The following is a 22178-nucleotide window of genomic DNA, read 5'->3' on the forward strand; positions in this document are numbered from 1 at the left end:
CCCTGTGCTGCTGCCCCGTTACACCCCTGTACCCAACCCCACCCCCTGCCCCTTACACCCCCAGAACACGCCTGTTGCACACCCTGCCCATTACATCCCCGCTACGCCCTGTTACACCCTGTTATCCCCGTTACAACTGACACGCAGCCATTATGCCCTGTGACGCCCCGTTATGGCCCCGTTACACCCCCGTTACACCCCCGTTACACCCCCGTGCCCATTCCACGCCTGTCAGGTGGCCCCTTCCCCCCTCGGGGCGCCCTGACACCTCTGCTGGGCGCCAGATACCCCCCACTGCCCCGCTCTGCCCCGTGCCGGTGGCACCCGTTACCCTCCGCACCCCCGCTACAGACCCCCCGCAGCCCCTCACCCCCCGCCTCACACCCTTTGCACCCCGTCACGCCCCCGCCGCACCCCCGCCGCTCCCCGGCCACCCGCCATGGCCGGTCCTTGTCCCCACGGTGCCCGCCCGGCCCGGGCGCACAGGCCACGCCCCATCTCCCTAAGCCCCGCCCCGTTTCGCTTAAGTCCCGCCCCCTCCACCGAAGCCCCGCCCCACTGGGCGGGCGCAGCCAATGGGGGCGGGCGGGGCCGCCGGGCCCGGGCGGGCACCGCGCTATAATGATCCCTACGGCGCCGCCGCCGCTGCCGCCGCCACCGCGCTGCCCGCCCGCCCCGCCGCCCCCGGCCCGGCCTCGGCCTCCGGCCGACCGGCGCTAGGGCCGGAGCAGCCCCGCGGGAAGATGAACTACCTGGTGAGCGGCCACCGCGGGAGGGGACCGATCGGGGGCGGGCGGGGGGGGGGGGGGGATGCGGGGGGCGGCGTGGGGATTTATTCCCCCCCCACCCCCACCCCCGCCCCAGCCCCGGGCAGGACGTGGGGCCCCGGCGCCGTGGCTGTGCGGAGGCGGGGGGCGGCCTTTGCTCCGGCGCGGAGTAGGGAGAGCAGCACCGCGGGCCCCCCGTCCCCCTCCCGGGGCGGCCGAGCCCCCCTCGCGTGACCTTGGCCCGGCCCGGCCGCGCCGCGGGCGGTGAGGCCTTGCCCGGCGGGGGGCACCGGGACACCCCCCCCCCCCGGGGAACCCCCGTGGGACTCCCCGCGGACGGGCAGCCCGAGCCTCCGTGCCCGGCCGCGGCGGAGAGGCCGGAAAGCCCGCGGGCCGTGGCGGGCGGTGGCGGGAGCTGGGGCGGGCTGCGGGCCCGTCCGTCCGTTCGCCCGCCGCGGCACCGGCGAGTCCCGGCCGAGACTGGCGAGCGGCGGCAGGTGCCTCCGGTGCCGCGGCACCGGCCGGACGCGACCCGCGGGGGCGGCAGGCACCGAGCGGCGGAAGGGGCCTGAGCCCGGCGGCGGCCGGGACGGGGACGGTTACGGTCACGGTTGGGGCTGCGGCTGACTCACGGCCCTGGCACTTCCTCCCCGGCGGGAAGGGGAGGGAGAGGCGGAGGAGGTCCCCCCGAAACCGGGGGAGGCGGAAGGGCCCGGCCCCTTCCTAGCACCACCTCCGGGAAGGATGGGTTGAACTCCAGCGGGGAAGGGAAAGGCGGCCGGGCCGTGGCGGGGAGATCCAGCCGGTGGGATCCGCTCGGGACGACCCCCGCCTCACCCGCCCCCTCCGGCCCCGCGGGGGGTTCCCCATCCCGGCCCTGGGTACCGGGATGCCTGCGCAGCGGCCCGGCTCACCGCCCCGGCGCGGGGCTCTCTTGCAGAATGTCTTGGCCAAGGCGCTGTACGACAACGTGGCCGAGTCGCCGGACGAGCTCTCCTTCCGCAAGGGCGACATCATGACGGTGCTGGAGCGCAACACGCAAGGCCTGGATGGCTGGTGGCTCTGCTCCCTCCACGGCCGGCAGGGCATCGTCCCCGGGAACCGCCTCAAGATCCTCGTAGGGATGTACGACAAGAAACAGCAGCAGCAGCAGCAACAAGCGTCCAGCCCGGCGCAGGGACAGGCTCCGCCGCAGCCGGCAGTGCCGCAGCCGGCTTTGCCTTACCACCACCAAGGGGGTTACACCCCGCTGTCGCCCGCCTCGCAGTACACCCCCATGCACCCTGCTTATGCCCCCCAAGGGGACAACGTCTACCTGATGCCGGTGCCCAGCAAGACGCAGCAGGGTCTCTACCCGGGCTCGGCGCCCACCGGACAGTTTCCGCCTGCCCCAGCTAAGCAGCCGCCCACCTACCCGAAGCAGACCCCTCCCCACGCCTTCACCGGCGCCGGCCAAGAGATCTATCAGGTGCCCCCATCCCTGGGCCAGGCGGCAGAGGCATACCCTGGGGGCTCTGCCAGCCCCCCCCAGGATGTCTACCAGGTTCCTCCCTCAGCTGGTCAGGCTCAAGACATCTACCAGGTGCCCCCGTCATTGGACATGAGAAGCTGGGAAGGACACAAGCCCCAGGGAAAGGTAGGATGGGGGGGGAAATCGAGGGGGGGGGGGGCGTGGCTAGAGGGTGGCAGCACAGTTCTGGGGTGCTCTGCTGTTCACACGGGTGCCAGGGCCATGGTGCTCCAGCTTATTTGACACCAACACTGTTTTTTTGAGAGGACTTCTTGAGTCTTCCTGTCTGTTTGGGGAAGAGGGAGGGGTGTGGGCATTTCCCCCCTGCCCTGCTCCTGGGGGGGATCCCTGTGGTAACTGAGGCGCCCTGTTTAGTGTGGGTTACCCAGCTGGAAGTGGTGGTAACTCAGATCCCCTGGTGTTCTCGAGGCCACAGCAGCCATGCCTGGGGTGGGCATGGGGCACTGGTTACTGAAAAGGCCATTTGTGAGGGGGGTCGGGGGTGGCCGTGGCACCCAGCGCTGTGCTGAGATGTCTCCTTCCTCTGGGAGCGCAGGCAGGGGCAGGCAGCCGGTGCCAGCGTGTTCCGGCTGTGCCAGGAAGCCTGCCAGCTCCTGCTGGTCGGGTTTGCCAGTGAGGCAAAGGTGAGCCACCAGTCTGTCCCCAACGATGGGCTTCCTGCTGTGGTGGCTGCGTCCAGGGCAGCCCAACGGTCACATCCTGGACACCGGGCTCCTTCTGGCTCTGCCTTTTCCCTGGCACGTCATCCTGGGAAGGGGGAGCGAGGCGCTTTCGGCATCACCTTTTCCGGGACTTGTGCCCCTGGGAAGTGATGGTGGGGCTGCCAAATCACAGGTGGGGCAGAGGGGGGCATCCTAGAAGGGGAAAGGAACTGCTGAGGAGTGCTGGTAGCTCAGCCCTGGCACTGGCTGGGCAGGATGCAAAGACCCTGTGGGTTGGTTATTTGCCGCTCTCTTGTCGCTGTGGCGGGGCAGGGTGGGCGCGGAGCCGCGGGCAGGGATCTGCCATCGCACCGCGGGCACTGGCGGGGTCCCTGCCTGTGGCTCGTTGCCCGAATCGGCCGTTCCCTTCTGCACGCCGTGGCCGTGCCGGCTGGGCTTTGTCTCTCGCCGAGGCTCGCCGCTATAAATAACTGGTGATATCATCCGCGTCCCCCCGCGTCACGGTGCGGAGCGCGTACGCCTGGCCGGGGAGCGCCCTCCCGTGGGCACCGGTTTGCCCGCTGCTGGACAGTCTGGTGCGGGCTGCAGCATCCGTCCTCTCTCCAGCCCCGTCGCTGGGTTTTGGGGGGGGGGTGGGAGGGAGCTGAGGGTGCTCGGTGGTGCCCAGAAACATCCCTTTCCTTCCTGCCAGGTGCTGGTGCCCACCCGCATGGGGCAGGTGTACGTCTATGACTCCCCCAAGAGTGAGCAGGATGAGTACGATTTCCCTCGCCACCTCCCTTCCCTGGGCTCCCAGGAGATCTACGACGTGCCCCCTGTCCGAGGGGGGGTCTCGAGCCAGTTCAGCCAGGAGGTGAGGCTGCTCGGGGGTAGGGGGGAAGTGGGGGAGGTCACCAGCTCCATCCTCCCTGGCATGGGAGATGCTCTAGGACCCAAACCTGGGTGAATAGCATCCCAAAGCTGGGCATGTTCTGGCCCTTGGGGCTTCTTCTGATGGCTTTATCCTTCCCAGCTGGTGCCTGGGTGCCCACACCATCCCTGACATGCTGTTCCTTGTTCCCCCACCTCCAGGTCTATGACACCCCCCCCATGGCAGTGAAGGGTCCCACTGGGCAGGACGCAGGGCACGAGATCTATGACGTGCCCCCCAGTGTGGAAAAGAACCTGCACCAAACTGTAAGTGCTGCTGGAAAGCTCCCAGCTTCTCTGCGTAACAGACACGTTTTACAGGGGAAATGAGCATCCCCCTGTACCCCCCCAGTAGGCACGGGGTGGTGTTTCTGGTGTGGAGGCTTTGTCAGGAATGGGGTGCTAAGTCATCTAAGGAATGAGGTTGGACCAAATGGTCTTTTGAGGTCCCTTCCAACCTGAGCTGTTGAAAGGGTCTGTGATTCCCTCCCTGGAGGGAATGTGGGGCACCTGTGGGGTGCAGGGCTCTGTCCCGGGGCACGCTCTACACCGTCTTGTGTGCCCGGAGCTGGGGCTTTACGCACACTGCAGCACGGTGTGGCACACCTGCAATGCCCACCCGTGACCCAAGCTGGCTGTCCCAGCGGGGCTGACGGTGCTGGCTGCTGTCCTTGCAGGTGTACGACATCCCCCCCTCAGTGAGCAAGGACGTGCCCGACGGCCCAGCACGGGAGGAGACCTACGATGTGCCCCCCGCCTTCGCCAAGCAGAAAGCCTTCGACCCCTCCCGCCTCATCCTGGCCCAGCAGGAGCCCTACTTGCCAGAGGATGTCTATGACGTCCCGCCAGTGGCCGGGAAAGGTGCCCCCGAGCCGCTGCTCTCCCATGAGATCTACGACGTGCCCCCCAGCCTCAAGAAGCTGGGGGGGCCAGCGTTCCCCTCCCAGGAGGTGTATGACGTGCCCCGGGACCTGCACGCCCCGGGCAAGGGCTCCTTGGACACAGAGGGCGAGTACATCTACGATGTCCCGCCGCAGGTGGACCGTGAGACCAAGGGCGCCGACGCCAAGCGCCTGTCGGCCTCCAGCACGGGCAGCACCCGCAGCAACATCTCCACCTCCTCGCTGGACATGGTGCCTGTGAAGGAGCCGGCCAAGGGAGCCGGCAAGGAGTTCTCCCTGGACTTGGACGCCGCCATGGAGATGCTGGCCAAGCTCCAGCACGGCGTTGGCGGCGCTGTCTCCTACCTCATGTCCTTCATTGGTGCCAACTGGCGCAGTCCCGAGCACATGGAGGCCAACGCCGCCAGCATCCGTGGGGCAGCTGAGGGCGTCCGGACGGCCCTCCGGGACCTGCTGGAGTTTGCCCGGGGGGCAGTGGGCAACGCTGCCCAGGCTTCCGACCGTTCCCTCTACGCCAAGCTTAGCAAGCAGCTGCAGAAGATGGAGGAGGTCTACCAGGCCCTGGCGCGGCACAGCCAAGCGCTGGACGCTTGCCACTGGGCCCCGAGCGCCCTGGCTGGTGGCAAACCGGGCACGGATGACTTGGAGCACTTTGTCATGCACTCGCGCGGCGTGCCCGACGATACCAAGCAGTTGGCTTCCTTCCTGCACGGCAATGCCTCCCTCCTCTTCAAAAGGACAAAGCCGGCGGCGGAGAGCGGTGGCCACGGGCCCCCTCACCCCTCTGACAAGGCCAGCAGCATCCAGTCGCGGCCCCTGCCCTCCCCACCCAAGCTGCTGGCACAGGAGTCTCCCGATGGTCCCTACGAGAACAGCGAGAGCGGCTGGATGGAGGATTATGACTACGTCCACCTCCAGGTGGGTGTGGGCAGGGGGGAGCAGCTCCCCACGGGTGGGTTTTGTGCCTGGGGATTGGGCAGCTCCAACCACAGTGGTGCCTCTGCCACCCACATCTCGCTCTTACCCTCTGGCATGAGGGCTGTGGGGAGTGGGGGGGGGGGGGCCAGGCCAGGTGAGGTTGGTGTTGCCCCCCATTGTCACACCCCTTCCTTCCCTGCAGGGCAAGGAGGAGTTTGAGAAGACCCAGAAGGAGCTGCTGGAGAAAGGCAACATCATCCGACAGAGCAAGGACCAGCTGGAGCACCAGCAGGTATCCGGGCTGGGGCGGGAAGGGGATGCTGGGCTTGGGGGCTTTGGCTGCTGCAGCCCTTGGACTCCTGCTGCTGGTCTGGACTGCAGCCCGTTCTTATGTGGCTGTCCCCATGGTGTGGGGCCTTCCTGCCAGCAGAGAAGGGATGTGGGTGCTTTGCTCCTGGAGAGTAGCCCAGTGTGGCTGTCCTGGGGCTGTCCCTTCTGTGGCCCCAGGGAGGGGAGCGGGCCCTGGCTTCGTGGCTCTCGTGTCTCATGGCTGTCCCTCCTGCAGCTGAAGCAGTTTGAGCGGCTGGAGCAGGAGGTGACGCGCCCCATCGATAACGACCTGTCCAACTGGAGCCCCCCCCAGCACTACGGCCCGGCGCGGGGCGGTGGGGCCCTGTGTCCCGCCGACCGCCAGCTCCTCCTCTTCTACCTGGAGCAGTGCGAGGCCAACCTCACCACCCTCACCAATGCCGTCGACGCCTTCTTCACGGCTGTCAGCTCCAACCAACCCCCCAAGATCTTCGTGGCCCACAGCAAATTTGTCATCCTCAGCGCCCACAAGTTGGTCTTCATTGGGGACACGCTGTCCCGCCAGGCCAAGGCCCAGGATGTCCAGCACAAGGTGATGCACTACAGCAACCTCCTCTGTGAGATGCTCAAGGAGATTGTGGTGACCACCAAGGCGGCCGCCCTTCACTACCCTTCTCCTGCTGCCTCTAAGGACATGGTGGAGCGTGTCAAGGACCTTGCCAACAGCACGCAGCAGTTCAGGATGGTGCTGGGCCAGCTGGCAGCTATGTGATGGCCCCTGGGCTCCTGCCCCATTCCCACAGCCCCCTCCCCAGACACGTTGTCCTCCACATGAGCCCTCTCCACCTGGTGCAAGTGGATGTGTACATAGAGACTCCTGCGTGCACCGGAGGCCTGGGGCTCTGCTGGTGGAGGGGCTGGTGGCCATCATCCCCCATCCTCTTCTTCCCTCTCGGGCCAGAGTGAGTTTTGGAGCCATGCTTGTAAGGAAGCAAAGCTGGGAGGTGGATTTGTGCCCGTTCCCTCCCTGCTGGCATCTCTCCAACGCAGCCAGCCCCAGCCTGGAGGCTGCAGGAGGGGGGCACGTCCTCAAAACAAGGAGGTGGCTGGGGGGGGGCCATGCTGTGGCTGTTCCCTGCTGGGGGGCTCCCCAGCCGAGTCCCAGGGTCAGGGGTTCTTACTGGTGTAGGAGCCCTCCCTCGCAGGGATGGACTGTGCTGCCTCCCAGGGGCCGGAGTGAAGAGTCGCAGGGAATGGGAGTCGGGGGGGGGGGGCTGGGGTAGGGGGGAACCGGGGCGCAGGAGCTGTCTGACGTGCAAGTTCTCCTGTCTCGGGTTTGCTGCCGTACCAGCTGTACCGGAACCACAAATGGAAATTGGTGCCTTTTGAACGTGGGGGAAGCTTCTGCTGGTTCCCAGAGCTACAGCCCTGCAGCCCCCTCCGAAGCAGCATAAAGATTTGCCTAGAAACCCCCCCCAGCTCCTGCGTAGCTGCATCTGCTTGTGGGGGGAGGGAAACCATGGAGGGTGTGGGGGGAAAGGGGTACTGGGGTGGGTGCTGGGGCAGTGTGGCCGTGGGGTGGGGGGTGCAGGTGGGAGGGGTTGCTGCCCCACTACTAGCTTGGTGCCCCCCTGCAGAGCACCTTGCTGGGGTTCATGCTGTAACAGTGCCACTGCCAGCACCCGCCTGTGGGCTGGAGGTCAGGGGTGGCACAGGGATATCCCCGCTCCTCCCCCAAATTCCAGCACTGGCCTCAGCCTGAGCACCCACCCCACACCCCAGGTGTGCTGGACCCCCATCCCTTGCCCCAGGCAGACATGCACACACCCCCCCTACCCACCCACCCACCCCTCCCCCGGATCATTGACCCATCACTTTCCTTGCTTCCTCCCTGGGCACCCAGCCCTGCTCCCCCCATCCCCACCCTGGGCACCCATCCCTCACCCCACGGCCCCTCTCGTCCCTCAGATCTCCCAGCCCTGGGCACCCATCCTGTGGACACCCCGCGGTCGTCCCCACCCCGTCCGTCCCCCGTCCCCCCCCCCCCCCCGGTTCCCGGCCCCTCGCCCCAGGGCACGCCCCGTATCCCTGGCAGTGGTGCTGGGCACCCACCCCGCACCCCGAGCCGCATTCCCGCACCCCGGGGCACCGCGCCCAGGCAGCACCGTGGGCTCAATCCTGCCGAGACCCCCGGCCTGGGGCTGCGGGGGGACAACGGCGGGGAGGAGGTGGGACGGGCGGCCCCGTGGGGGGGAGGGGTCCGAGCCGGTGCAGGGATTCATCGCGGCCGTGGAGACATTGGTGCCCCCCACCACTGCCCGCAGCGCCTCCGCGAAGCCGGGGGGCAGCGGGCGCTGCGGGGGGGGCGAGGGCCCCGCCTCAGAGCAGCGGCCACGGCGCCCCAGGGCCGCCCCCAGCCCCAGCACCCGCCGCAGCGCCATGGCGGGCACGGCCAGCGCCCGGCCACACCGGCACAGGGACCTGCCCGGCCCCCCGGGCCCCCGCCCGCCGCCTCCCGCCGCCTCCTTAAGGTGGCTCCGAGGAACCGGCGGCCCCGAGCCGGGGGGTCCCTGCGCCCACAGAGCCCCCGGGGGGCCCGTGCCCCGTGCACGTCCGGGGGTCCCCCCGCCGCCGCCCCGCTGTGCCCGCGCCGGGACGGGCGGCCGGTTCTGCGCCGAGGAGGGTGCCGAGGGCGGCCCCACAGTCCGCCGAGCCCCGACGGCTCCTCGGCCGCTCTCCTGATGCTGCCCGGCTGTGCCCACGGCTGTATCCCAGCCCTGCCCACGGCTGTATCCCCCCTGCCCAGCTGTGCCCACAGCCGCTGCGCAGCCGCCCGGCCCCATCCTGCTCAGGTGCCCCCCCCCCCCCGCCCAGCTGCACCGGCCCCATGGGACCCCACACAGCCCCACGCCCCCAGTCTGCTGGCACAGCTGTCCCTGCACCCCTGGCCTCACACCTGCCCAGCGGTGCCAGTGCCTGCACCAGTGTCCCTGTGACACCCCCAGACCCGGCTCCCTGTACCGAGCCGGCTGTCCCCACCCAGCCCATGTCCCCACAGCTCCAGCAGCACTGGCTGGCTGGCCCCGTGTCCCCACGCCCACCACATGGCCTTGTCCCCAGCCCAGAGTCCCCCAGCCACACGGCTGCCCCGCGCCCCCCGTCGCACCCGCCCTGGTGCCGCAGTGAGCAGACAGCTTGCTGAGTTAGCAGTGTTTATTGTCAGCCTCAGTTGGCCGCCAGGATGGAGTCGATCCAGCTGCGGAGCTTGGTGACGCGGGAGTAGACACCAGGCACTTGCGTGTCGCATGTGCTGCTGCCCCAGGAGACGATGCCCACCAAGGTCCAGGCGCCGTCCTTCTGGCACACCAGTGGGCCGCCGGAGTCGCCCTGCGAGCAGAGGGTGAGGGCAGGGACTGGGGGGCACGGGGGCCGGGGGATGCCGGGGGCAGCGGGGCCCATGGGCACTTACCATGCAGGAGGAGGCACCGTCAGCGCCGGCGCACACCATCACGTCAGCGATGCGGTAGCCCCAGTACTGCTTGCACTGTGTGTTGGTGAGCAGGGGCAGGGCCGCCTGCTGCAGCACTGCTGGTGTGTCCTCGTCTGCAGGGCAGCGGGGCAGCGTCAGTGCCCATGTGGACCCCAAGACCCCACAGTGGGAATGGCAACGGGGAAGGGGATGAGGAGGATGGGATTGGGGTGGGGATGGAGATGAGGGTGGGGGTGACTGGGGATGGGGACAGTTAGGAATGTTAGGATGGGGCTTGAGGATGCATATGGATGAGCAGGATGGGGATGGGAATAAGTATGAGGACAGGAACAGGGACCGGGATGGGAATGAGCACAATGATGTGAATGGGGACAGGAATGGGAATGGGGACGGGGAGAGGAAGGTGCTGTACCATTGGGGTTAGTGAGCCCCCAGCCAGTGGTGACACAGGTCAAGCCGCCTGGGAAGTCGTCATCCTCCTGGGGCAGGCAGACGGGGGACACGCGGGTGGACAGACGTGCAGGGGTGGACAGTTTCAGCAGGGTGATGTCATCACGGATGGTCAGCATGTTGAATTTGGGGTTCTTGAAGACCTGGAGCAAGCGGCACAGCTCCCAGTGCCTGCACCCACAGCCCAGGTGCAAGGAACTGGGGACACCATGGGGACCGTTGAGGACCCGACTACTGATGGGGAACTGAGGAATAGCCTGGTGGGTCCCAGCTGATGGGATCCCTGGGGTGCAGAGCCCAGCTCCCGGGCACAGGGCAGCAGGGATGCAGCCAGGACTCCAGGGACCTGGGGAGCAGACCCCAGCCCCCTGAGTGCTGGGCAGTGGGAAGCACCAGGGACACTGACAGAGTCCAAGGGGGCCTGAGGCTCAGAAGACACCAAATCCCCGTCTCTGGTGCCCCCAGGATCAGAGGACAGCAAAGATGTGTATCGGGTCAGACCCATGACCCTCGGGACGATGGGGCCACCCAAGAGCCCACATCCCACCCGGGGCTGTGGCCGGGGACCTGGTGGCTGCTCATGGGGAGCAGCAGAGACACCCCGGGTCACATCACCCCCAGGGACTGGTGGGGACACATCCTGACCCCATCCCTTTGGGGTGCTGGGTATGGATCCTGACCCTGGGATGAGGTGATAGAGACCCCCAAGGGAGCCAAGCACAGGGATATGGGGGAGGACCCCCCCCCCACCAGGAGCCCCAAACCTCAGCATGAGGAGAGGCAGGGACTCCACAGGGACCCAGCCCCATGACTGGGGCCCAGCCCTACAGGGCTCTCCACAGCACCCAGGGGACCCCAGGCACACAGCCCTCAAGCCAGCGGTACCTTCTCGATGGTCAGCTTCTGCTGGTCATCGGTTGGCGAGTCCTGGTCGTACGCACCCACCACCACGGTGTCGGTGGTCCTGGGCAAGGGCAGATGCTGAGCACCAGGCACAGGAGTGGGGACCCCCATGCCTGGGCCCAGCCCCCCAGCCAGCCAGGGTTCGAGCCAGTGCCTACCTGACGCCACAGTGGGCAGCGGTGACCACCCAGTTCTCGCTGATCAGTGACCCGCCGCAGAAGTGGAAGCCGTTGTAACGCTGGTGGGGAGAGCTGCCATCAGCACCTGGCACCACCGCCAGCCCGCTCGGTGCCCAGGCCCTGCCTGGCACCCACCAGCACCCACCCCCTGGCACCCAGCCCTGCCATGGACACCCACCTGCAGGGAGACCTGCCACGGCCAGGACCCCGGCACTGCCGGCTCCCCGTTGACGATGCGGTTGTAGCCATGGATGACGGGTGCGATGGCGGGCACGCCGCAGCCTGCCGGGGACAGACAGCCGTGGGACGGGGGCTCCGGGCTGACCAGCCCTGTACCCCCCACCACTGCCAGCCCCCCACCAAGTCCCGAGCCCAACCCACCGAGCCCCATGTCCTCACGTACTCTCCACAGCGAGGGCAGAGCCCACCAGCGCCAGGCAGCTCAGCACCCACAGCAGAGCCATTGTCACTCGAGGACAGACCCAGCCTGGGGCTCAGCGCCTCTTATACCCAGCGCTGGGCATGGCCCCGCCTCTGGCCTTGTCACCGCGGCCTCGGGAGATAGCAGGGCTGTGTCACCGTGCCAGCGGCTCTGTGCCAGCCCTGGCACCATGGCCATGGCCAACCCCTGCCACAGGCAAACTGGCCCTAGCAACATGTATGGACTCCGTGCCCCAGGCCAAGCACCCGCTGGGCCCAGCTCTGCCGCCAGCACTGCCCAAGTGCCGGTGGAACCACGCTGCCCAGGCACCAGCCACGGGGCCTTGTGCCTGCTGGAAGCACGTTGCCCGCAGGTCAATGGAGGGGTCCTGCCCCCCTGCTCAGCACTGGGGTGGTGGAGGGTCCACATCAGGAGTGCCAGGTTCAGTGCTGGGCTCCCCAGTACGAGAGGCAGGAACAGACTGGAGAGAGGCCAGGGAGGTTTGAGGAGGGGGACGGCTGCATCTCTGACATTGCAATGGGCACAGCCAGGCTCTCTGAGCCAGGAGCAGATGTGGTGGGACACACAGTGATTCAGTGACTTCAGCAGACAGGCAGGAGGGTTCTTCTGGCTCAGGAGACTCTGTATTGCTGCCCAAGCACCGGCACGGGATGCCCAGAGCAGCTGTGGCATCTCTGTCATGGAGACACTCCAACACCACCTGGACACAGTCCCAGGGTGGCTGCACTGGGATCGCACCAGGTGAGCTCCAAGGTCCTCCCCAGCCTCAGCCCCACGGCTCGAGGAGCCCACCCCTATGCACCAGGCCAAGGAGCACACTGGGACCCCACCGGTGTGCTCCCACAGCCAGGGCCAAGGCCAACAGCTCCAGGTGCCATGTTCCCAGGCCCCTTCCTGGCACGGTGACACAGCCCTGCTATCTCCCGAGGCCGCGGTGACAAGGCCAGAGGTGGGGCCATGCCCAGCGCTGGGTATAAGAGGTGCTGAGCCCCAGGCTGGGTCTGTCCTCGAGTGACAATGGCTCTGCTGTGGGTGCTGAGCTGCCTGGCGCTGGTGGGCTCTGCCCTTGCTGTGGAGAGTATGTGGGGACGTGGGGCTCAGCGGGGTGGGCTCGGGACTTGGTGGGGGGCTGGCAGTGGTGGGGGGTACGGGGCTGGTCAGCCCGGAGCCCCCATCCCACAGCTGCCTGTCCCCGGCAGGCTGCGGCGTGCCCGCCATCGCACCCGTCATCCATGGCTACAACCGCATCGTCAACGGGGAGCCGGCAGTGCCGGGGTCCTGGCCGTGGCAGGTCTCCCTGCAGGTGGGTGTCCATGGCAGGGCTGGGTGCCAGGGGGTGGGTGCTGGTGGGTGCCAGGCAGGGCCTGGGCACCAAGCGGGCTGGCGGTGGTGCCGGATGCTGATGGCAGCTCTCCCCACCAGCGCAATAACGGCTTCCACTTCTGCGGCGGGTCACTGATCAGCGAGAACTGGGTGGTCACCGCTGCCCACTGTGGCGTCAGGTAGGCACTGGCTCGACCCCTGGCTGGTTGAGGGGCTGGGCGCAGGCATGGGGGTCTCCACTCCTGTGCCTGGTGCTCAGCATCTGCCCTTGCCCAGGACCACCGACGCCGTGGTGGTGGGTGCGTATGACCAGGACTCACCAACCGCTGACCAGCAGCAGCTGACCATTGAGAAGGTACCACTGGTGTGAGGGCTGTGTGCCTGGGGGTCCCCTGGGTGCTGTGCAGAGCCCTGTAGGGCTGGGTCCCTGTGGAGTCCCTGCCTCTCCTCATGCTGAGGTTTGGGGCTCCTGGGGCGGGGGGTCCTCCCCCATATCCCTGTGCTTGGCTCCCTTGGGGGTCTCTATCACCTCATCCCAGGGTCAGGATCCATACCCAGCACCCCAAAGGGATGGGGTCAGGATGTGTCCCCACCAATCCCTGGGAGTGATGTGACCCGGGATGTCTCTGCTGCTCCCCATGAGCAGCCACCAGGTCCCCGGCCACAGCCCCGGGTGGGATGTGGGGTCATGGGTGGCCCCGTCGTCCTGAGGGTCATGGGTCTGACCTGATACACCCCTTTACTGTCCTCTGATCCTGGGGGCACCAGAGAGGGGATTTGGTGTCTTCTGAGCCCCAGGCTCCCCCTTGGACTCTGTCAGTGTCCCTGGTGCTTCCCACTGCCCAGCACTCAGGGGGCTGGGGTCTGCTCCCCAGGTACCCATTGCCCAGGGTTTGGGGTCTGCTCCCCAGGTCCCTGGAGTCCTGGCTGCGTCCCTGCTGCCCTGTGCCCGGGAGCTGGGCTCTGCACCCCAGGGATCCCATCAGCTGGGACCCACCAGGCTATTCCTCAGTTCCCCATCAGTAGTCGGGTCCTCGTCATTCCCTGTGGGGTCCCCAGTTCCTTGCACCTTGGCTGTGGGTGCAGGCACTGGGAGCTGTGCCGCCTGCTCCAGGTCTTCAAGAATCCCCAGTACAGTGACCTGACCATCCGCAACGACATCACCCTGCTCAAACTGGCCACCCCCGCACGTCTGTCAGACCGCGTGTCCCCCGTCTGCCTGCCCCAGGAGGATGACGACTTCCCAGGCGGCTTGACCTGTGTCACCACTGGCTGGGGGCTCACTAACCCATATGGTACAGCACCTTCCTCTCCCCATCCCCATTGCCATCGCTGTGCCTATTGCTCTGCTCATTCCCATCCCTGTCCCCATCCTTGTCATCTTGCATAATACCCCATATCCCCATCCCTAGACCCTTCTTTACCCCATGCCACTTGTCCATGCACATCCTCAGCATCCTCCTAATACTCCTAACTGCCCCCATCCCCATTCACCCCCACCCTCATCTCCTTCCCACCCCAATCCTTTGTCCTCATCCCTGGCCCCATCCCCGTTGCCATCTCCACTGCGGGGTCCCGGGGTCCTGACACTGCCCCGCTGCCCTGCAGACGAGGACACACCAGCGGTGCTGCAGCAGGTGGCCCTGCCCCTGCTCACCAACACACAGTGCAAGCAGTACTGGGGCTACCGCATCGCTGACGTGATGGTGTGCGCCGGCGCTGACGGTGCCTCCTCCTGCATGGTAAGTGCCCATGGGCCCCGCTGCCCCCGGCATCCCCCGGCCCCCCGTGCCCCCCAGTCCCTGCCCTCACCTTCTGCTCGCAGGGCGACTCCGGCGGCCCACTGGTGTGCCAGAAGGACGGCGCCTGGACCTTGGTGGGCATCGTCTCCTGGGGCAGCAGCACGTGCAACACACAAGTACCCGCCGTCTACTCCCGCGTCACCAAGCTCCGCAGCTGGATCGACTCCATCCTGGCGGCCAACTGAGCTCCACAATAAACGCTGCCAACCCACCATGCTGTCTGCTCACACAGCCTCTGTTAAGAAGAAAAGACGGGTCGTTGTCCTAGGGGATTCCCTTCTGGAGGGAACTGAGGGCCCCATCCATAGGCCGGACCCTTTACATAGGGTAGTCTGCTGCCTTAAGGGAGCCTCAGTCAGGGACTTCACAAAACGACTTCCAACCTTGGTCAGGCCCAGGGATTATTATCCCCTTTTTAATTTTCTAAGTAGGTAGTAATGAAATCCATAAAAGAAAATTGAGGACCATTGAGAAGGATTTAAGGGCTCCAGGATTCATGGTACGAGGATCTGGGGCATAGGCTGTGTTTTCCTCCATCACTCCTACTACAGGGAATGGGAGGGATGGAATGAGAAGAGCCAGGAAATTAATACCTGTCTCAGAGCATGGTGTGAGAAACAGATCTTTGGGTTCTTCAACAGTGGGCTGGCGTGAGCATCACCAGCCTTGCTGTCTAGGGATGGGGAGCACTTATCCCCAAGGGGCAGAAGGATACTCTCACAGAAGCTGGCAGGGCTCATTAATAGAGCTTTAATTGAATGAGAAGGGGGAAGGGGACAGGGCCTGGCTAGATGGAAAAGAACCTGGGAATGGTGGTCGAGTTACTGGGGAATGGTGTGCTGGCAAGGACCTCTGGTCTGCCACCCTAGTAAATGAGATGGATAGTGCTTTAATTTAGAGTAGACATGTAATTATTACTGATGAGCTAGGTAACTTAACCAGCTGTTACTTGGGAAGCAAAGCTCCCCTTAGGAGTGTAACAAGGTCAGTGGGCCAGCTGAAGTGCATCTACATCAATGCCCAGAACAGGCAACAAACAGGAGGAATTAGAAGCCCTTGTAACTAAAGGAGACCATGATGTGATTGCCATCACAGGAACGTGGTGGGATAATTCACATGACTTCAGTGCTGCTCTGGCTGGTTACAAACTATACAGGCGTGACAGGCTGGGTGGGAGAGGAGGTGGGGTATTTGTCTGTGTCAGAGGATGCTTTGACAGCCTGGAGCTGGAGTATGGTGAAGACAGGGTTGGGTGTCTCTGGATAAAAATCAGAGAATGAAATCAGGGAGATACAGTGATGGGAGTCTGCTATAGACCACCTGACCAGGAGGAGGAAGCCTCTGAGTTGTATTTTAAACAACTGTCTCACAATCACCAGCCCTCGTCCTTACTGGGGACTTCAACTCACCAGATGTCTCCTGGAGGTACAACACAGCAGGGAGGAAGCAGCCTAGCAGGTTCCTGGAGTGTTTGGAAGACAACTGCCTGACCCAGCTGGTGAGTGAACCCACCAGGGAAGGTGCCCTGCTGGACTTGTTGTTTGTAAACAGAGAAGGGGCATAGTGGGGGATGTGAAGGTTGGAGGATGCCTGGGGCACAGTGATCATGAGCTGATAGGATTCTTAGTACAAGGAGAAGTAAGGAAGGGAGACACCAGAACAAGCACCTTAGACTTCCCTAGGGCTGACTTTGGTCTGTTCAGAAAGCTGCTTGAGAAGATTCCATGGGAGGCAGCCCTTGAGGGCAGAGGAGCCCAAGAGGGTTGGATGCTCCTCAAGAAGGAAATCTTGGTGGCACAGGAACAGGCTGTCCCAGGGTGTCAAAAGAGGAGCTGGTGAGGACAGAAGCCAGCTTGGCTGAGTGGAGAGATCTGGGAAGATTTTAGAAAAAAAGAGGGGGGAAATAGGAGCTTTGGAAGAAGGGGCAGGTGTCTTGGGATGACTGTAGGGATGTAGTGAGATCATGTAGGGAGAAAGTCAGAAGGGCTAAAGCTGAACTGGAACTCAGACTGGCCAGTTCTGTGAAAGATAATAAAAAGTCCTTCTATAGATACATTAATAGTAAAAGGAGGGGCAAGGAGAATCTCCAGCCCTTATTGGATGCAGAGGGAACATTAGTGACAAGGGATGAGGACAAGGCTGAGGTACTTCATTCCTTCTTTACCTCAGTCTTTAATAGTAAAGTAGGATATTGTCTCAGTTTTGTGTAGCTGGGTGCTGGTAGAAGGGGGGCTGCAGAGATGGCTCCTGCAAGAAGCAGCCAGAAGCTCTCTGCAGGCCCCAGGGAGTAAACATCAGCTGATTTAAGGCCAGAGTTGCAGCTGCTGAAGGAGGAGCCCATCAGCAATGGTCACAGCGCCCCTGGGAATCACAGTTAGGAGAAAAACAACCACAAATAGCTGCTTTGTGCCCCCAGAGATGGGAGTGAGAAGGTGCCCCAGGTACAGGAGAGAAAGATGCCCCTGCAGCCCATGGAGAAACCCATGGTGGAGCGGGTGGAGACAGACAGCAGATGCTGTGACCCACGTTGGAACAAGCCCCTGCCAGTCCTTGCAGCCCATGGAGAGAGCCAGAGACACAGAGAGGAGCAAGAGAGAGATTTGCACCGGAACAGGTTTGCTGAGGGGAGGCTGGTGACCCTGTGGAGAACTGGGAATGAGAGACTGAGAGACACTGTGATTTATTACTGCCCACCACAGCAGTGACCCACGCTGGGGCAGCTGGGGAAGAGCTGAAGCCCCGTGGGAAAGGACTCAGGCTGGAGAAGTTCGTGGAGGACTGTCTGCTGTGGGTGTGCAGTGAATGGCCCCCCCAGCCCCAGCCAAGAAGGAAACCAGCCTGCAAGGGGCTGACTGAAGCCCCCATTCCCTCAGTCCCTGCCCCTCCCTGTGCCACAGTGGGGGGGAAGAAGGGAGTGAAATCAAGACTAAAGTGAAGTCTGCTAAGAAGGGAAGGTGCTTTAAGATCTGGTTGTGCTTCTCATCACTCAACTCTGGTGTCACTGGGGGTGTGAGTTTTCTTTCCTTCACTGTGTTGAGTCTGTTTTGCCCGTGTTGTTGGTCATAGGATGATCTCTCCCTGGCCTTATGTTGACTCCCAAGCCTCTCAATATCTATTTTCTCCCTTGTCCAGCTGAAAAGGGGAGTGCTAGACTTACTTTGGTGGGTGTCTTTTCCAACCTGGTGATTCTGTGATTCACTGCGGCACCGGGGCGGGTGCAACGGGGGGCACGGGGCAGCCGTGTGGCTGGGGGGCTCTGGGCTGGGGACAAGGCCATGTGGTGGGCGTGGGGACACGGGGCCAGCCAGCCAGCGCTGCTGGAGCTGTGGGGACATGGGCTGGGTGGGGACAGCCGGCTCGGTGCAGGGAGCCGGGTCTGGGGGGGGTGTCACAGGGACACTCGTGCAGGCACTGGCACCGCTGGGCAGGTGTGAGGCCAGGGGTGCAGGGACAGCTGTGCCAGCAGACTGGGGGCGTGGGGCTGTGTGGGGTCCCATGGGGCCGGTGCAGCTGGGCGGGAGGGGGGGCACCTGAGCAGGATGGGGCCGGGCGGCTGCGCAGCGGCTGTGGGCACAGCTGGGCAGGGGGGATACAGCCGTGGGCAGGGCTGGGATACAGCCGTGGGCACAGCCGGGCAGCATCAGGACAGCGGCCGAGGAGCCGTCGGGGCTCGGCGGGCCGTGGGGCCGCCCCCGGCACCCTCCTCGGCGCAGAACCGGCCGCCCGTCCCGGCGCGGGCACAGCGGGGCGGCGGCGGGGGGACCCCCGGCCGTGCACGGGGCGCGGGCCCCCCGGGGGCTCTGTGGGCGCAGGGACCCCCCCCGGTTCGGGGCCGCCGGTTCCTCGGAGCCACCTTAAGGAGGCGGCGGGCGGGCGCCCGGGGGGCCGGGCAGGTCCCTGTGCCGGTGTGGCCGGGCGCTGGCCGTGCCCGCCATGGCGCTGCGGCGGGTGCTGGGGCTGGGGGCGGCCCTGGGGCGCCGTGGCCGCTGCTCTGAGGCGGGGCCCTCGCCCCCCCCGCAGCGCCCGCTGCCCCCCGGCTTCGCGGAGGCGCTGCGGGCTGTGGTGGGCGGCACCAATGTCTCCACGGCCGCGGCGGTGCGCCAGCAGCACGGGCACGACGAGTCCATGCACCCGTGGGTGCCCCGGAGGGCTGGGGGGACGGAAGGGTCTGGGGGGGCGGGGGGCAGGGGTGCGGTTTGGGAAGGGCATGGTGGGGGGGGGAGATTGGGGAGGGCGCAGGGTCCTGGGCAGGGGCAGGGCTGTGGAGGTGGGAAGGGTCTGGGTTGGGGAAGGGTCTGGGGAGGGTGAGGGAGGTCTGTGGGCAGCGGTGCCACCCTCTCCCCCAGCGTTGCTCCCCCGGACATCGTGGTATGGCCGCAGACGGTGGGGCAGGTGCAGGAGCTGGCAGCACTCTGCTACCGCAGCCGCGTGCCCATGGTGCCCTTCGGCACCGGCACTGGCCTCGAGGGTGGCGTCAATGCTGTGCAGGTAACCCCGTGTCCCCCGTGCTCCCCGTCCCTCTGCCAACCCCTGCCCCCAGCTCTCAGTGCCTGGCCGTGCCCAACACCCCTGTGTCCTCCTGCCAGGGTGGTGTCTGCTTCGACCTGAGCCACATGGATGCCATCACAGAGCTGAGCCTTGAGGACTTCTCGGTGGTGGTGGAGCCCGGCGTCACCCGCAAGGCCCTCAACAGTCACCTGCGTGGCACCGGGCTCTGGTTCCCCGTCGGTACTGTGGGCACTGGGGAAGCATCTGGGGGGCATGTGGGGTGGCAGAACTGGGGGTGCTGGGGTCACTTTTGGGCTGGAGGTGCTGGGTGTAGCCACGAGGCCCCGGGTGCTGTGGTCCCCAGGGTGTAGGAAGGGTACTTGTGAGTACACTTGCTGTGTTCCTAGCAGTGCTTGGGGTCCCCTGGGGACTTGGGGTGTTGTGGTTCCAGGGCTGCTGGGGTGCCCATGGTGCTGGGATCCAAGGGGGGCTGAGGCCCCCCCGAGGTGCCATGGTACCAGGGTGCTGTATGTCTCCCGGGGCGCTGAGGTACTGGAGGTGCTGCAGGGTTGTCTTGGATGTGCTGTAGTCCCCGGGATGTACTGGGGTGCCCATGGGGCTGAGGGTGACGTGGTCCTGGGGGTCTCATGAGACTGGGGGTGCTGTTGTCCCAGAAGTGCTGGGGATGCCCTTGTGTGAGCTGTGGTCCCAGAGCTGCTCTGGGCATCCCCGCAGGGCACCCCGAGGGTGCCAGGGGACCCCACTGATGTGCACAGGGGTGTACAAGGGCCAGTGGGTGTCCAAGGGCCAGGGTTGTCCTGTGGGCCAGTCCCCATGCCAGCTGCCATCCCCTTCCCCATTCCCTGCCCGCAGACCCCGGGGCAGACGCCTCGCTGTGCGGCATGGCGGCCACGGGTGCCTCGGGCACCAACGCCGTGCGCTATGGCACCATGCGGCCCAACGTGCTCAACCTGCGCGTGGTGCTGCCGGACGGGCGCCTGCTCCACACCGCTGGCCCCGGGCGCCAGGCCAGGTGGGTGCTGGGGGCGGGGGCAGACCGGGCTGGGCAGGGGCTCCCTGGGTGCCCGCTCACCCTCCCTGTGCAGGAAGCGGGCGGCCGGCTATGACCTGACCTCGCTCTTCGTGGGCTCTGAGGGCACCCTGGGCTTCCTGACCCAGGCCACGCTGCGCCTGCACCCCCTGCCCGAGGCCACCGCTGTCACCATCGCCACCTTCCCCAGCGTGCGGGCGGCTGTGGACTGCACCGTCCAGGTGCTACAGGCCGCTGTGCCCGTCGCCCGCATCGGTGGGTGCCTAGGGGCTGGTGCTGGGGTTGGTGGCGGGGCCAGGGGACTGGGTGCTGGCGATGGGGCTCAGCACCTCCTTCTCGCACCCAGAGTTCCTGGATGAGGTGATGGCAGGTGCCTGCAGCCACTTCAGCGGGTTGGAGCTGGCGGCGACGGCCACGCTCCTCCTGGAGCTGCACAGCTCCCGGCATGGCCTGACCGAGCTGCAGCGGCAGATGGGTAGGGGGGGCACCAGCACAAGGATGGGCACTGGGATAGGGACAGGGTGCCTGGGGTTGGGGGAGGCATGGTGACACCCAGAGATGGGGGACAGGTGCCCAGGGCCAGGGGATGGGAGTGACCAGGGTGCCCCGGGGTGCAGGGCTGTGGCTCTGGGTGTGGGGTGAGTGCCCAGCACCACTGACAGGGACATGGGGGGGTGAGCTGGGGTGAAGGGCTGGTGCCTGGGGCTGGGAACTGGTGGGCCCGGGGGTCTCAAGGATGGCTGGGAGACCTGAGGGAGGAGATGGGAGGTTGGATGAGGGATGGGTGCCCAGGGTGGGGATGAGGGGAGCAGTGGGAAGTTGGCAGGGGAAGGAGGGGTTGTTGGGCAGGGGGAGTCTGCCAGTGGTCCTGGGGCAAGCGGTGGGGGGCCCGGCGTGTCCCAGGGTGTGGGCTGGGTGCCGAGGATGGGTCCCAAGCTGGGGGCAAGGTGCCTGGGCTGGGGAAGGAGGGTCCTGGGCTGGGGGCCAGGTGCCTGGGGCTGCTGGGGGTCCCATCCCCATCCTGGGGCTCTCGGCTGCTGGCAGAGGAGATGGTGCAGCTCAACGGCGGCTCTGGCCTGGCCTGGGCGGAGGAGCCGGAGGAGCGCAGTCGGCTCTGGGCCATGCGACACAACGCCTGGTACGCTGCCCTGGCCCTGCGGCCCGGCTGCCAGGTGAGGGATGGGCTTGGGGACGGGACGATGGCAGCAGCACCCAGGCAGCTGCTGGTGCCACATCTCCTCCCTGCCTGGCCCAGGGCTACTCCACGGACGTCTGTGTGCCCATCTCCCGCCTGCCTGAAGTGGTGGTGGAGACCAAGCGGGACCTGCAGGACTCTGGCCTAACCGGTCAGCGGGGCTGTGATGCCAGGGCAGGGGGGTGGCCAGAGGGGTGCCATGCCCCCTGCCATGCCTCATCTGACTCTCAGCCCACAGGCCCCATGGTGGGACACGTGGGGGACGGCAACTTCCACTGCATCCTCGTCTTCGACCCCCAGGACGCAGCCGAGTCCCAGCGTGTCCACGCCTTCACCCAGCGCCTGGGCAGGTGGGGACGGGGAAGCCCCAGGAGATGGGGGTGGATGGGGGGGGGGGGAACGGAAACAGGCCTGTGCTGTCCCCTGACCGCCCTGTCCCACAGGCGGGCGCTGGCGGCGGGGGGCACTTGCACCGGGGAGCATGGCGTGGGGCTGGGCAAGCGGGCACTGCTGCTGGAGGAGCTGGGAGAGGAGGGGCTGGACACCCTGCGCCGCATCAAGACTGCGCTGGACCCCCACAACCTCATGAACCCTGGGAAGGTACTGTGAGCCGGGGAGGACCAGCACTGACCTGGCAGGGGGTGGCAGCCCCCCCCCCCAGCCCTCCGAAGCAGCACACCCACCTGGCACCCACCCTATTCCCACAACCCCACAATAAACCCCTCTGCACACACACCCCCTCCCTGTGCCATGATGTCCATTTTTTGGGGGGGGATGACAGGACTCCCTCCACCCTCCTGTGCCATGATGTCTTTTGAGGGGGGAACAGGACACCCCAGCCTTTCCCCGGAGGTTCC

At 65.9% G+C, this 22178-nt stretch overlaps 4 protein-coding genes across 4 annotated transcripts; 3 read left to right on the top strand and 1 right to left on the bottom strand.

Moving 5' to 3' along the window:
- The first annotated feature begins 681 nt into the window (after window positions 1-681).
- Window positions 682-7467, top strand: BCAR1 (BCAR1 scaffold protein, Cas family member). The gene is made up of 7 exons (XM_084270238.1): window positions 682-755; window positions 1708-2403; window positions 3652-3813; window positions 4032-4136; window positions 4547-5689; window positions 5892-5981; window positions 6255-7467. The coding sequence occupies exons 1-7, from the start codon at window positions 744-746 to the stop codon at window positions 6768-6770; spliced, it is 2724 nt and encodes a 907-aa protein (XP_084126364.1). The 5' UTR covers window positions 682-743; the 3' UTR covers window positions 6771-7467.
- Window positions 7468-9223: 1756 nt separating this feature from the next.
- LOC311196369 (chymotrypsinogen 2-like) lies at window positions 9224-11484 on the bottom strand (the record flags this gene model as incomplete). The annotated part of the gene is made up of 7 exons (XM_084269917.1): window positions 9224-9385; window positions 9468-9601; window positions 9901-10081; window positions 10824-10902; window positions 11000-11079; window positions 11199-11302; window positions 11424-11484. 7 exons carry the CDS (start codon window positions 11482-11484, stop codon window positions 9224-9226), a joined length of 801 nt encoding a protein of 266 aa, XP_084126043.1.
- Window positions 11485-12479: 995 nt separating this feature from the next.
- LOC311196594 (chymotrypsinogen B-like) lies at window positions 12480-14772 on the top strand (the record flags this gene model as incomplete). Its single annotated transcript, XM_084270181.1, has 7 exons — window positions 12480-12540; window positions 12662-12765; window positions 12885-12964; window positions 13062-13140; window positions 13900-14080; window positions 14394-14527; window positions 14611-14772. The coding sequence occupies 7 exons, from the start codon at window positions 12480-12482 to the stop codon at window positions 14770-14772; spliced, it is 801 nt and encodes a 266-aa protein (XP_084126307.1).
- A 3734-nt stretch (window positions 14773-18506) lies between these two features.
- On the top strand, window positions 18507-22054 carry LDHD (lactate dehydrogenase D). Its single transcript, XM_084270235.1, has 10 exons — window positions 18507-18720; window positions 18934-19075; window positions 19174-19315; window positions 19949-20108; window positions 20182-20381; window positions 20473-20601; window positions 21171-21298; window positions 21382-21472; window positions 21560-21671; window positions 21765-22054. Exons 1-10 carry the CDS (start codon window positions 18521-18523, stop codon window positions 21928-21930), a joined length of 1470 nt encoding a protein of 489 aa, XP_084126361.1. The 5' UTR covers window positions 18507-18520; the 3' UTR covers window positions 21931-22054.
- The last annotated feature ends 124 nt before the right edge of the window (window positions 22055-22178 follow it).

The sequence above is a fragment of the Gallinula chloropus genome (genome assembly GCF_964237585.1).
Source record: "Gallinula chloropus genome assembly, chromosome: 13".
NCBI lineage: Eukaryota > Metazoa > Chordata > Aves > Gruiformes > Rallidae > Gallinula > Gallinula chloropus.

Coding starts and splice junctions, on each gene's coding strand:
- LDHD (XM_084270235.1), top strand. CDS start 18,521: ATGGCGCTGCGGCGGGTGCTGGGGCTGGGGGCGGCCCTGGGGCGCCGT. Junction 20,382..20,472: donor TGTGCCCGTCGCCCGCATCG/GTGGGTGCCTAG, acceptor TCTCGCACCCAG/AGTTCCTGGATGAGGTGATG. Junction 21,473..21,559: donor GCAGGACTCTGGCCTAACCG/GTCAGCGGGGCT, acceptor CTCAGCCCACAG/GCCCCATGGTGGGACACGTG.
- BCAR1 (XM_084270238.1), top strand. Junction 2,404..3,651: donor GACACAAGCCCCAGGGAAAG/GTAGGATGGGGG, acceptor CCTTCCTGCCAG/GTGCTGGTGCCCACCCGCAT. Junction 5,690..5,891: donor ATGACTACGTCCACCTCCAG/GTGGGTGTGGGC, acceptor CCTTCCCTGCAG/GGCAAGGAGGAGTTTGAGAA.